We start from the raw sequence: 13,649 nt of genomic DNA on the forward strand, positions 1-13,649 counted from the left end.
ATACATATTTGCAAGATGGTTACTAAAGATATCTGAAGCATATTGTCGCATAAATATATTATTTATTATTCGAACGATATAGGTACGTACAACGTAACGAACTTCGTGTCGAACATCTTGTAGCGTGATGCAATGTGAACGACTTTTGTAATATCGTAACAAGCTGCACTCGAAACCACGCTTCTTCAAAACAAATATTAGACCTCAAGTGCTGTTAAATTATCAACTACGCGATGATGTTGTATACGATCAAATACGGTAAAAACGTGAGACCAACACACCCGAGGATTTAAAGCTAAGCGAAAGGAAAATCTTAGAAATTGCAGGTTCCACGGGTGTGTCGATACGATCTTAAACGATAACGAGTAAAAATAATGCTCACGTTCGCACAACCAGGCAGCTTTTTAACAAATAGAAAGTAATAAAATATTGACAAAAAAATCATCGAACATAGCCTCGCTGTACGAAACGTAATTTTGGTAATTTCTGCGTGCGATCAACGTGTTATCTCTAGTGAATAAACAGGTTCGCATGCAAGGTAACATAAAACAGTCGCATTCTACGATATAAAATTCTCTCACATACTAACGATCTAACGTTCTAATGATCGAAAGTCGATTAAAATGATGTGATAGTAGTCACTTGTCGGACCGTCCTCGACAGTATGTCGTCGTTATTCCTATAAATCGAAGGTATTTTGTTAGAAACTCGTCAAGCTGATCCTTTAGGAAAAGCAATCATTCATCGAAAGTAACGAGCCAAGTAACGGCGTATCTTGTGCATTTTTGAAGTCGCGCTCGTTTATTAACTGATCCTATTATCTCTGTCGCGGATTAGCAGAAATTTCACGACCTTCGTAACGATCTTTAACGCTTACTCAGAGTCGTGATGATTCGCAGTGATCACTGGTCCTACTCAAATTCTACGCTAGAAAAGGAGTCTTTTTCGCCTCTTGGCATTACGGAATAACATCGAAGGCAACGAATGAAATTTACAGGGATCCATATCTCGCTCGAGGAGTAGCGCATGCGACAATCGAAATCTTCTTCAGACATTTCACGAAGAAGATCGTGATCATCGCGAATGTAACGTGTAATATATAATTGGTTGGATTCGATGGATCTTAGACACTGGTTTCGTCTAAGATCCATCTGAAATTCTAGGTGTTCGCAGTATCGTAGCTCTTGTACGTGTGGGATGATCTCTTGTGCCTGACAGTGCAGAACAAGATCATGCTGGCCACCTGTCCGAATAGCTGAAGGAAAGCCACAACAAGACCAACGGTTCCGACCACGTGAAGCCTAGTAACTAGCCACATTTGAATAGCTGTTGCGCAACCTTCTTGGTACCAATGTTCCTTGTTTCGTTCCCCAGGGCCAAGACGACCGCAATATCGTTCCCTCTGTATGCAACAGGAATCGGGTACGCGGTCTTCCGTCGGCCATGCGTCGATCCGGAACCAGTCGGTATAGTCTCGTACACCGCAGCAATGGAACTAAAATTGTGGCAGAAGATCAATGAAAAATTAGTGAGATTCGATGCAGTAAAGGGAAATTGAATAATGGTACGTACACCGGTCGTAATAAATATTGGTACGCTGTTATATCTATCGTACATACATATTACATATTAATTAATTAAGCTCAAATATCATTCAAATGTCATATCATTTAACAGTACTTTCATGCGACTACAAAAATTTGATACTGCGAAAGTGAAGCATAGAACCTGATAAAAAATGCTTCGTTGGTATGTGTCAATACTTTTTGCAACCACTGCAAATGTGGTTTTGAGAATAATACATATTTAAAATAGTTCCAGTCTCGAGTCGTTAATCGTGGATGGTTTTAGCGTTAACGTAGACATACTTGGCTGTTCTCACCTCTGTGTGTATGTGGTCCCATATAGCAGGAAGAGTACCAGGTTCCCTGGTCAGATTATAATGTTTTTCAATACCGAAAAGAAGCTCGTCCTTCAAGCTCTTCGATAAATGTTCCCTAAAGATGAAGGCCAGAGTGCCCAACATGGATTCACCGAGGAACATCAGTATTACCAAAAAAAAGTACTACGAAGAGAGAAAAATTAGAAAATGAATATCAAAGCAAAGGTGATACCCGTAGGAAAGTGGACGAGGAACGAGAGTCTACGAACCGTGATTAACATGCATCTCGATTGAAACCATGCACCACAGCATCCGAAGAAGGCGATGACGAAGGTCACACATCCAGCGGCTAACAGCAACGAGTCAGCTGACGCGAAACTGTAGTGCGGCACCAAGGTTGTGTATCCGGAGTAAGCCAATCGTAGCCACAGGCCTGCACCCAAAATTCCACAAGCGCATAACTGTAAAAAATGTTAAACGAGTCAGAACGACATTCTGACCTGGATGCTCTCGACCATGACACGCATCTTTCTACGTCGATCATCCTCGTCGACTTTACATTTTTACATAAATTTAAAATTAACATATGACTCTAGAAATACCAAGATATGACCGTAAAGGTCATCTTGAACCAGATCAAAGATTACAAAATCGCTAGTCGTTATCTTCATTAACGAGTATCGAAATTGATCTTTTATGCAATTATATTGATTTTATATGCAATAGAGAAAATGCAGCGAATCTTACGAATATGCAGATAATTATTTTCTAGACGATTATTCTGCATACATTCTGAATTCAGAAAAAAATATCTCAAAGCGAGAATCAAGAAGAAAATATCGTTGACAGAGCGGCTTCCTCCTGACGGTTCGACGCGCAATTATGCAGGCGATATGATCGCGTGTGCTTCCGTATGAACGTTGCACGCTGTTGCGAAACCTCTTAAATCACGAGGTCGAATGTAAGTTCCAGCTATGCGTGCTCGTTCGACCTCAAACCGCTGTGTGTAACTTTCGATCCTGTCGTTTCTGACACCTTGGTAGTCGCTCTCGAAATCGGCAATCGATGAATTATGTAGAAGAGAAGGAAGATCGACGGAGGAATGTCGACGTTAGTGGTTTTCATGCTTGGTGAGAATCTCGATTATTCAGCGGGTATACATAATCGCAAGTAAAAAGTGGGTCGGCAACGAGAAAGCACGCTCGTCTTGTATTATAACGTTAATGAAACTCTAATGCAACCAGACGACCCAACAACGTTTCTTTTCACTGACGAGACATCGGTGTGTATCGTGGACAGCAATTGAAACGCCGCAGCTCGATTTACACGCGTATTTCCTTCCTTGTGCCGGTGGCCGTCTCGTGGTTACTGTCTCAAAGGGGAAATTGCCATCCTGGTCAGGTAAAACATAGTTTCTATATACACATATAGTGTACGTCTAGCTGACGTATTCGGTGACAGCGAGATTAGAAGGTATATTGACCTTTCCTCGGAAATTGTTACGGTTTAGTAATTCACCCTCCCTATGCTGCCCTCCAGGCGAGATTAAAGCCGTCGTTGTACCGAGTGAGGCCACCCGTCATTTACGATTTCTACCGTTCCTTTGTTCAACTGCCTCAATTTTAGCTCGTCGTCTGTAAATCTCCATCCCATTATATCTATCTGTAAACCTCTACCCCATTATACCTGCCTGTATCGCTCGAATGAATGGTGCGGCAACTTTATTACTACGCGGTTCAAAGCTAATATCATCCTGAATCAGACGTGTTTTCGCGCTTTCACAGTCTGCGTCTTTGTTGAGATTGACATTGTTATTTCGAACGATTAGAGATATCGAAATTGTATTCCCTCAAATGCTGTGTTCAGCTTTCATTCTATACAGTATTTTGTCATGTAGAACATTATATTTAAGTGCAAATTGTAAACGTTCCAATATACGAACAGAACAGTCTACTATACGTGTATCACGCAATAATAGAATGTCTGCTAGTAGCAGATATCTGTTCCTGTTAGAAGTAATATTATCGTGATCTAAACAGCCAATGAAAATGACAAAGATGTGGCTTCTCACAAAGTAGCACTCGAGGCATTTCAAAATTGACTCCGATAGTTTCAAATATAAGAAGAACGGAGCTCCATAGAATTCTTTATGTCATCCTCAGGCACCAAAACAAACCAACGATCTTTTGAATCTCTATTTGAATAAATAAAACCTGGCATCGCAAAAGTGATCATTTTTATCTTCAATAGTTCGCAAGTGGAAGACTCTATTGTGCTTATGAACGGGGGTGTACTAAGATCGAGCCAAGTCCAGAGTCCAGATAGGTAAACTGGTTAAACAGAAACGTTGTCGGCAGAGTACTCGTCCTCGCTGCGATATATGGAACCGGCGTAAATTAACATCAGCGTGGTAACAACGTGCCGCATTATCCAATATAGTTAAATTAGTTCGAACGATGTAACTTACGCGTCGTTGCTCAGGATCGAGACGAAATCGACCGATGCTCGACCGACCCAATATCCCAGCCACGGTTCGTCGGCGAACAGCATCGCGGCCAACAGATCGTGGCCGCGTGGAATCAATGGACGAACGGATCAGTCGGTCGAACGATTAAACTCCCCTCGATTTACGTCGTCCACGAAACGAGTACCGTTAAGTATCTCTCGTGGATGAAATGACCGTGCAGAGTCTCGATCGTCGACTGCTGATTAGCAAACCGACTGCGTGCCCGCGCGAAATTACAGACGCAATTTCAGCGCAGACGCCTGGAATCGTTCGAGTGTGCAATTAAGGACACGACATACGTAATGAGACCCGCGGAGCATTGAAACCTAGTACTTCTCGACTACACGACGGTACAGGAATTTAAGATGAGACGACGACGTTAAGGAAAATAGCGTGTGCCTGATATATAGGCCAATTGGGACGTGCCTCGATGTTGCGTACTAGAAACAATACTTTAATCTTTAATTTCAACCAGTTGTCAATTGTCCTAGGATATCTGATATATATGATATTTCACTATCTGACTTAGATTATGAACTTTTTTATAAAATTATTAATGTGTATCAAGAACGATACATAAAATACTATACGTCAAAATATTGCAAGCGACAGTCGGAAATATTGATACGTACGTCTATCTTTTATTGTCCTAACTTTTCACAAACTAACACGAGCATGCTAAAAGAACTAACAAAAATTAGTGTCCGATAAGTGAGATCATACAGTAGATATCTATCGACTTCAAGAAGTATAAACATTCCACCTTATTCGAAGTTCCCCTATTCATTTCGAGCGCAAGTTTTCGAATTGAAATCTCCAATTTATTAATAGTATCTCGTTCATTAGGCTTCGGGAAGGTAATACGATTTTTACGACGTTCTTTATCGTAGAAATATCTGATATACGTCAGTGTAAATCCAAATGTATCTCGACAATAATGAAGAAACGTACAGCGACCGGTGTGCACAAGTTGAAAGATTTACAAGGAAAAGCCTCGTCGGACGAGCGTCTGCGAGCGTCTTCTCGGGTACCGTAAGTAAGTTCATAGCTCATAGAGCACGGTTCAACGTCCTATTTAAGAGTAGCGTACGGCGGGGACGAGCGATTTCAAGTGGCACAATAAATTCGAGAGCAGAGACAGAGTTCGTTGGAATGCACCGAGAATGACAATGCGCATCGATTTAATCGCATGCGTGGGCCGTTCCTCCTGTTTCTGTTCGCAGTCTTCTGCTCTACGTTGCGCAGCATCGGCACGAATAGCGATGGAAATTAACTTGGTCGATCGTGTTTCTGGGTTCGCGAACGTGACACGCTTACGGACGTGTTTGAACGGCGTTGTTTTCGCTTCGTGCGCCGTCTCGTCAGCGGAATCGCGAACAATATTTATTTTTAACTATGTAACGAAAAGAGAGAACGCTTTTATGAACGTGACGAACGATGACGATAGAATAGAATCGGATGTTGCATGCGGTAATTATAGTTCCATGAAATCTGAATAAATCCCGATGATGACGATCAGGCTATGAATGGAATATTACGTATTTATTACTTTGTATCAGGTTGGTGTATATAAATTTCCAAGTTTTTTAATGGAAACATCTCATCGATTATCGAGATTTATTAGTACAAACTACTTCTTTATCCTTCGTAATATAAGTTATTTCAAAGAAAACTATAACAATTCCATTCCAAGAATATTTAGACTCGTAGAACCGACGATCCACACGAAGTTAAAGTAATAATTCAAATAATCACTAGTTACTTGGTGGAAATATACAACGAGTCGTATGTGAATTACTTTGATTAGACGCACGAAGGATTGATGAAACTATGTTCAAGTTTTATTTGAGAAAACACGTTACAAGCACCAACTTATGTAAGTAATTTCTACTTGATGGATTAACAAAGACAGCAAGTGTTACGTACCCAAATGAGAACGTTGAGGGAGCAGAAAACGTGCCTGATGCACGTGTATCCTGTGCGGCCCATGCTTCGATCCCTCGCAAAGTCCTCGCGACGAAGGGATTGGCAGTGTTTCCTAGAAACACGAGGAATGCGATGATTCTCACCTGAGAACTGTCCCGAAGCAACTTTTACGTCGCTGATACCTGTTTCAAGGATTCAAAGACACGAACCAGCAAAGACAATCGCGAAATCGAACATGCGAGCGTTTGGTTAGCGCGCCGCGAATTTTGATTGGGCTACGCACGTATTAACATCGATCGGGTCGTTAGCATTCGTATTTGTTGGTCGTTAACAGCGCTCAGAAAACTTTCGCTGCTTACTCTCGCGTGAGTCACGATCGATCGGGATCTCGATTCGCAAACCACGCTCGATCGTGACCGGGTAAACGTTTCAAACGAAAGACGCGGGAAGATCGAACGACGAGGTTCGAGTCCGGCCAGGAACTGAGCATCGTTTTGGATTACCGGGAAACGCGTTTACCACCAACGAGACAGAGACGAGCAACAAGAAAGAGAAAAAGAAGAGGAATGGCAGGCGAAGATAAAGCTTTACGAGCACGGGCGACGATTACATATTCCTTGCGAAGTCTGACGGTTAATGCCCATGTTCTACTTATGTTAGTTTATTGCTGACTTGATACTCGATGTATGATGAATTGATTCTTTCAATGTTGATTAAAACGAGGATTTTTTCATTGGTGAATCATCGGTGAATGAATGTGTGGATTTTACGTGTAGTATTTTTACGTACGGGTTTAATATATGAGATAGATTTTAAAACAGAGAATACGTTAATTGTCCATGTATCATCGTAACAGATATAAATAGACTGCGGATGTTTATACGCTCGTAAGAAGTTTAATATAAAAAAATATGCAAAGTGTTCAAAATATCGAATGATACTTAGTGAATAAGGAATGCGAATGTAACTATCATTTAAATTTCACATCCAAAATTAGTTATTCCTTATAATATTTCACCAACGCGAAAGATTCTTATTTACGGCCTTCTTTAATTCTGTTTATTAAAATATGAAATTGCATAAATATCGGCAGTTTAGCTATAAATTTAAACACCTTATACCTTTTGATACGCTCGTATAACGTGCAGTTTCAGCTTGAAAGGTTTAAATATGAGTAAAAGGAAAAGAGAAATAGATCTTCGCTATCGGATATATCAACTTACAATCAACTTTCGCCGTCAAAGTTCTCATCCTTATCACACAACGATTTCAACTTTTCGGCATACTAGTCCCGAGTATTTTACGTGAATTATCAACACGAAAAACACACGTGAATCAATTAATAGATCGTACCGGTTGACTGACCAGCCTGACCGGTTGTCAGGCGATCCTCATCGGACGAGGATCCGTTCCGGTGTGTTCGGAACCAGGTTGATACGATTGGCTGTGGCCCCTTCTGGGCCTTCTAGGTCCCCTAACGGGACACCCTGCCGACAGCCAGGCCTCTTACCTATACACAATCCCGATCACGATCGCGCGGGTCCACTTTGTGGTGGAGGTAACATCTATGGAAAGGTATGCTCACGCGAAGACGTCACTTTCCTACAAACGTCCACTGAGTAGCAACCGAGACGCTCAAGGTCGTCGGAAATCTGCGATCGTGTTTTCCTTTCGATGCCTGTCGCGTGATTGATATACGTAACCAATGCTTGCAAATGATCAAACGATATTTCTACTTTCGCAAATTAATACGTTAGCTGTTAGGCGAATTGTGTTTTACAGAACGACATATTTTCACACCAATGATACCGAAACGTTTTTACAAAATCTGATTGGCATAAGATTTTAAGCAGATCAAATCAAAATCACTGGTAATCTAATTTAAAATTCGAAATTTGAAAACAGATTATTTAACACTCTCGCTGTCATTGACGTATACGTTGTGACAATTCACAAATTACGTCGATAATGATGTTGTCTTTTTAATTGTGTTTACATTTTCACTGAATATTCATCACTGTCAATAGGAAAAGGAACTACATCGCAATTGTAATTGCATATTCGACATTGTTACTCATTGATTCTTGCCAGTTATTCAATTCAGATAATAACTCGTAACAAAGCGCGACAAAATTTCTGATAGAAAGAATATATTGTTCCTGGGAGACAAAAAATCAAATTTCAAATTCGACGGATTCCTATGGATCGTCGATAGTCCACGTGGTGTCCAGTATTGATTACCATCGATTCTCGCAATATTCAACGTATTAACCGTCGTTAAAAATCGATTAGAAGCCATAAACCTGGTGCTTGCCGTTCGATTATTACGTTTGCAAAACTATGGAAATAAAAATCTCTATGGCGACATACCCTGGAAAGATACCCTGGAAAGGCAAGTTAGAATTGTAAAAGCACATAAAAGATTCCACTGAACAGGGTCACGGTATCAGAACTTGTGATCTCGGAACCATAGTGGCAGCATGTTTGACGCATTTTTTTTCATCCATTAAACATAGCTCGTCGTGCGCACGTGTAAGTAATGGATCGAATAGCGCACGTCCTCGACCACTAAACAAAAGACCCGCGCCGCGATTTTCCTCTCGACACTTTGTTTTAATTAATGACAACGAGAAACTGATTTTTTCCCTGCTAATTAGCAGTGACCGATTTCACTGATTTACCGGAGTTTCACCGGCCATTTTCATGCGATTGTGCGACACGCTAATACCGTTGAGAATAGTACAGACGATTTATCGAACTCTCTAATCTAGCACAAGAAACGTTGCATTTATCTACGCGTGACGGTAAACGATTTAACTGTACGAACATTGCGACGCGAATTTTTCATCTGCACGCGTTCGACTGCGTTCCTTTGCACAGGTGAGGCGTTAGTCGAAGAACCGCGAAAAAAAGGGGGACCGTGACACAGCTTATCTCAAATGGTCGAGTGTGACATTAATTTCCCTCGGTTCACGGGTTTCTGCGCGTCAAATCGCGCAAATGACGCGGCAAAATGGAATTCTCGCGCGTGTAGAATTGTGATGCATTGTTTACCGAGCGTTCCACGCGCGTAGAAGAAGGAACGCGTAATTTATGTTCACAGCGAGAATGAATTTCACGATCGTCGATTCGATTTGTCTTCTTGTCACCGGCGATGTGCATCTTAGTCTCCTGACTGTGCGTTTACAATGGTTTCGACTTGGACGACTGCCACCTTTCGTTATTCGCATAGTTTCGATAAAACGGAAAAATCCCCACTCCTCCCTCCTCGATTTGAATGTCGTTATCAGCATGGGATAATATTGATTCATCTTATCGCGTAACCGAACTCGTCGTGCAATACACGGTCCCGCTTGTTGCGAATGGCGCTCGTTAAATAAACGAGAATTAAAAACGAGTTCAGGGCTGGTTCGAGGTTTGCAGCGATAAATCCTAATATTCTTCGTAACCTGTATTCGAAATAACTGTTGCGAAACTCGTTTTTCGAAGCAGGAAGAATTACAAATTTCCGATATTATAGGTACAGTTGGTAAATCTGAAATCTTCCTCTACGAAATTCACGACGAACGTCGTAAAAGAATTCGCTGTAGGTATCAGTTTACGAGAAGAAAGCACATCTGTGACGATAGAGTGACTTTTGTATATTTGAAGAATTTTCATAAATAAATAGCATCCTACTGGAAGGTCGTTTAAGATTTAAAAATCTAAAGGAACCAAGGATTAAACGATGAAAGATGATCAAATTATAAATTTCTGACTGTCGGATAATCGTTCGAAAATACTATAGACATCATTACGATGTTACAGTAACATAGTCATGAGATTCGACAGACATTTTCGATATTAAAATCCCACGTTTATACGCATCGCGTCATTAAAGGTACGAACCTGACAAATCGTTCCGTTAAGTCATCCTTTCGAGATCACAGCGTGAAAATTTGCCAAAGATAACGCGTTCGGTTGAGATTCGACGATAATTCTCGAAGAGCGCGGTTGATCTCGTACTTGAAATCAATTCGTACGAGCGAAATGGACCCGCAAACGCCGCGGCTAATGAACAACGAAGAGAGTGCGAGGGGGCGTAGGAACGGTCCCCCTTACCACGACTTCCTGTCAATTGCGGACAATTTGCGATCATCTATGACCCTCCCCGTTCGTCGCCCCGTCGACGTGAACGGTGTGGACGGTGCTTAAACCGTAAAAGTTAACGCGGCACGACTCTTTATCTGTCGTTCCCTTTTTCGCATGGTGCGCCGCTCTTTCTCGCTTTACATGATACGTGCCATCGACGACGGCCGCGCATTAACGCGTCCTACGCGGCTCACTTCCCACGTGACGTAACCGAGGAAAGGAACGACGAGCGCGTTGCGTTTCCAACACATCGCTCTATCACCAGCTCTATCTCTGTTCGTGCGTGCAATTTCTGCAACGAGGTTAGTGCCGATCGCGATCACTATGCTCGTTGCATCGAGGTTCGCGTTTTTCCGTGCTACGAACCACGGCAATTCGTGCTTTTCCAAATCGAGGCGTTTCAATTCGCTATACGTCACGCTTTCTTATTCGCAGATGAGTTTATTTCGCAGGTTTCCTACTGTTATGATATATTGTTAGATGTTTAAGCCGCAATGAGAACGTGTAATGGTTTAACCGAAACTTTACGTTGTGTATAATCGCTATTAAGATAGTAGGTGTAGCGCAGTTGTCGAATTATTTGAAACGAGGGGATCGTTAAAGAAAAAGGCGGCGCATCAATTACGGGAGGCGAAAGGAGAAACTGAGAGACCAGCGTCGTAATTCCTAATTTATTACGATGTGCTTGTTAATCGCGAAACGATATGCGTCCGCGTACACGCTTGTCCTCCCACGTGATACGGCGGAGGATCGAACAAAGGACCGCGTATAAGCGCCATCGTCGTTTCACATCCCCTAATCCTCCGCAACCTAATACGTGATCGGCTCCTCGAATGTAGGTTTATATATATGAACGGGGAGGATTAAAACTTTTCTCCCTCGTAAAGTAGAGAAGAGATTTATGTTCCCACGAGGGTTCCGTATTTAGATTTTTAAACTTGTTAAGAGATATAAATCTTCATTTACATCACTTATAAGATGTCTCGCGTATATGTAATGAGAAAACGAACGAACGAATCGATCGAAATCGGAAGTGATCCTTCTCCATTGTTTTCCGCGGTAAATGACAAGTGGAAAGCTTCTAATTGGCGATTAAAGTGAGAAGAGATTTCCCACGAGCGCGAAAGAAAGCGGAAGATAACAGCGGAGGAGCGAAAAGTATCCAGTGACGATTGTTTCGGGAAGAGGAACATGGGAAGAGAAATCGACGTTCAGCCGGTTCGCACGATCGATTTCCTTGGTGGCGCGATTACATCGCGCGGATTATCGAAACGGTCTGCTGCGACATTTAATTAACGTTTCTAATCCCCGAGTGCGGAGAGGATTACGGTCCTTGATCTAGAAACTTGTTCTAATCGGGGATCATTAATAACAACGAAGGCTTTTGAACGTGTAGTTAACAACGCTGACGCGCGTGTATCATCGGGACAACCATCGTTAAATTGGCTTCACATAATGATTTTCATTCTATAATAAGAACAGTAGTTTACAAATCTCATGAGAATGGTTGCGAAACTAAATTTCAGAAGTGTAATGATGTCAGACAGCAATTACCGAAGAAGATTATGTTTAAACGCGATAATCTCACGATTATCAAGCAATTAGGCTATAAACAAATTGAGATAGCGTGCCATGAACATCAGGTGGCAATTTCTGCATAACCGTGGGGCAGTGTCAGTTCGCTACTCGGTTAGAGAAAATTGTTTCTCATATAGTCGCTTAGGAGGAGAGACGTGGGGAGGTGCGACGAGAATAGTGTCATTGGACAATTCGCATTAGCATGATTATAAGAATCGTTTATAATCATTATTATGTAATGCATGATCTCGATTGCCTTACGTAACAAGCTTCACGCACGAAACTGCGTGTTTTGCCTTTTCACAAAAACGCTTGTTCCGTAACAAACTGTTTCTTAAAAAAAATTTTTTTTTATAAAAATTTTATAGAAATTGCACGAGTTGATTCCACGATTTACATCATTGAGATATCAAAGTCCAACGAATGAATTCTACCATGCTTGTAGATGGTGTAGAAGCATTCCTTACCTAACGTAGAGTTCGCGACAAAATTTCTAAGAGCCTTGACGGGACTGCTAATTTTCTGCACGAAATGAGGCAAGAAGAATTTCATATAGAACCGGTTGTCTCGAGAGTTTGAGAATCAGCGTTCTAGAAACAGGAGGGAAGGAAGTCATAAATTTTATTTTCCATGAAAAATATCTTATTAAACGAGAAGAAACAATAGAGAGCGTATTAGCGTAGGAATTTTCCTGACTGGATTGCATAATGTTATCCGTGTGGAGTATGATGTCTCTCGCAAAAGATATCGTAAATGAAATGCGCCTTCTATGCGGAGACGCAGACTTTTTTTTAAAGTGCGTACCTCTGACTGAACGAGTCAATGGAACTCGTTAAACGTAGAATAAAAAAGTGAATCAGGGCAATAACACTTTACGATCGTCGCGATTATTCAGCGGTCAGCGTCTTCTTTAATTTATGCCTGTCGTGCGAAATTCTGTAAAACGATACATTCATTCGGGCCCGCGAAACGGCGCGATTCTTACAGATAACATGTTAACTACTACGTTTACCACGATATAACAGTAAACCTGAAAAAAAACGCCCGTTTTATTATTTATTTTCATGCACGGAATGGAATAAATATTACGGTAACAAGTTCAAGAGGGTTGCGCGTGAAGTTCAAAAAAACGGAAGTGTCGAGGGCCGGAAAGCGATACGAAACACGAAGAATACCACTTACAGGTGGGATGAAAGTGGGAACGGTCCAGTACTGCGTTGTTGACAGGACCTGTCACGAGCTCTTCGACACTGAATGAATCACGAAAGTTCATGGAAAGTGGAGTCAAAGGTCGGCTTGTGTTCGCGACAGGTTTCGAGTACTCGGATCGACTGCACGTCAGGAACGCGCACAACTCTCGCATATCCGTTCTCCATCGGGCATCGTGAAACGAAAGTCGCCATCTGACGGGAGCCGAAGGAATTGAACAATATGAGGGAACAGTTTACCCGGGTAGAAAGAGCCGCGTCACGGTTATGACCTGTGGATAAAGAAATGTACTTTTGTGATATTATTATGTTTCGTTCTGATAATTATTCCTGTCATTCCACTAATGACAAAAACAGTTTGCGTATTACTTCTTAATTTGTTGCTTATTTACAACGCTTCGATTACGCATAATCGAGA

At 41.6% G+C, this 13,649-nt stretch overlaps 1 protein-coding gene across 4 annotated transcripts; it reads right to left on the reverse strand.

The window, feature by feature from the left end:
- Positions 1 to 42: 42 nt before the first annotated feature.
- LOC126868580 (tetraspanin-9) lies at positions 43 to 13,375 on the reverse strand. Of its 4 annotated transcripts, XM_050624195.1 has the most exons (6): positions 13,206 to 13,373; positions 12,491 to 12,613; positions 6,315 to 6,426; positions 2,152 to 2,343; positions 1,883 to 2,065; positions 43 to 1,495 (listed from the first exon to the last, which is right to left on the reverse strand). In XM_050624195.1, exons 3-6 carry the CDS (start codon positions 6,375 to 6,377, stop codon positions 1,160 to 1,162), a joined length of 774 nt encoding a protein of 257 aa, XP_050480152.1. In that variant the 5' UTR covers positions 6,378 to 6,426; positions 12,491 to 12,613; positions 13,206 to 13,373; the 3' UTR covers positions 43 to 1,159. The 4 variants fall into 4 exon arrangements, with proteins under 4 accessions (XP_050480152.1, XP_050480151.1, XP_050480154.1 ...); XM_050624194.1 differs by lacking the exon at positions 12,491 to 12,613 and having other exon boundaries at positions 13,206 to 13,375; XM_050624197.1 differs by lacking the exons at positions 12,491 to 12,613; positions 13,206 to 13,373 and adding an exon at positions 10,203 to 10,221.
- Between the last annotated feature and the right edge of the window lie 274 nt (positions 13,376 to 13,649).

This window comes from Bombus huntii, chromosome 8, assembly GCF_024542735.1.
Source record: "Bombus huntii isolate Logan2020A chromosome 8, iyBomHunt1.1, whole genome shotgun sequence".
Taxonomy (NCBI): Eukaryota; Metazoa; Arthropoda; class Insecta; order Hymenoptera; family Apidae; genus Bombus; species Bombus huntii.

Bases quoted from the DNA above. Each gene is read 5' to 3' on its own strand.
- LOC126868580 (XM_050624194.1), bottom strand. From the start codon at position 6,377: ATGGGCCGCACAGGATACACGTGCATCAGGCACGTTTTCTGCTCCCTC. The intron at 2,344-6,314 runs GTACGTAACACT...CATTTTTTACAG, and splicing joins CCCTCAACGTTCTCATTTGG to TTATGCGCTTGTGGAATTTT. The intron at 1,496-1,882 runs GTGAGAACAGCC...CCACAATTTTAG, and splicing joins GGGACCACATACACACAGAG to TTCCATTGCTGCGGTGTACG.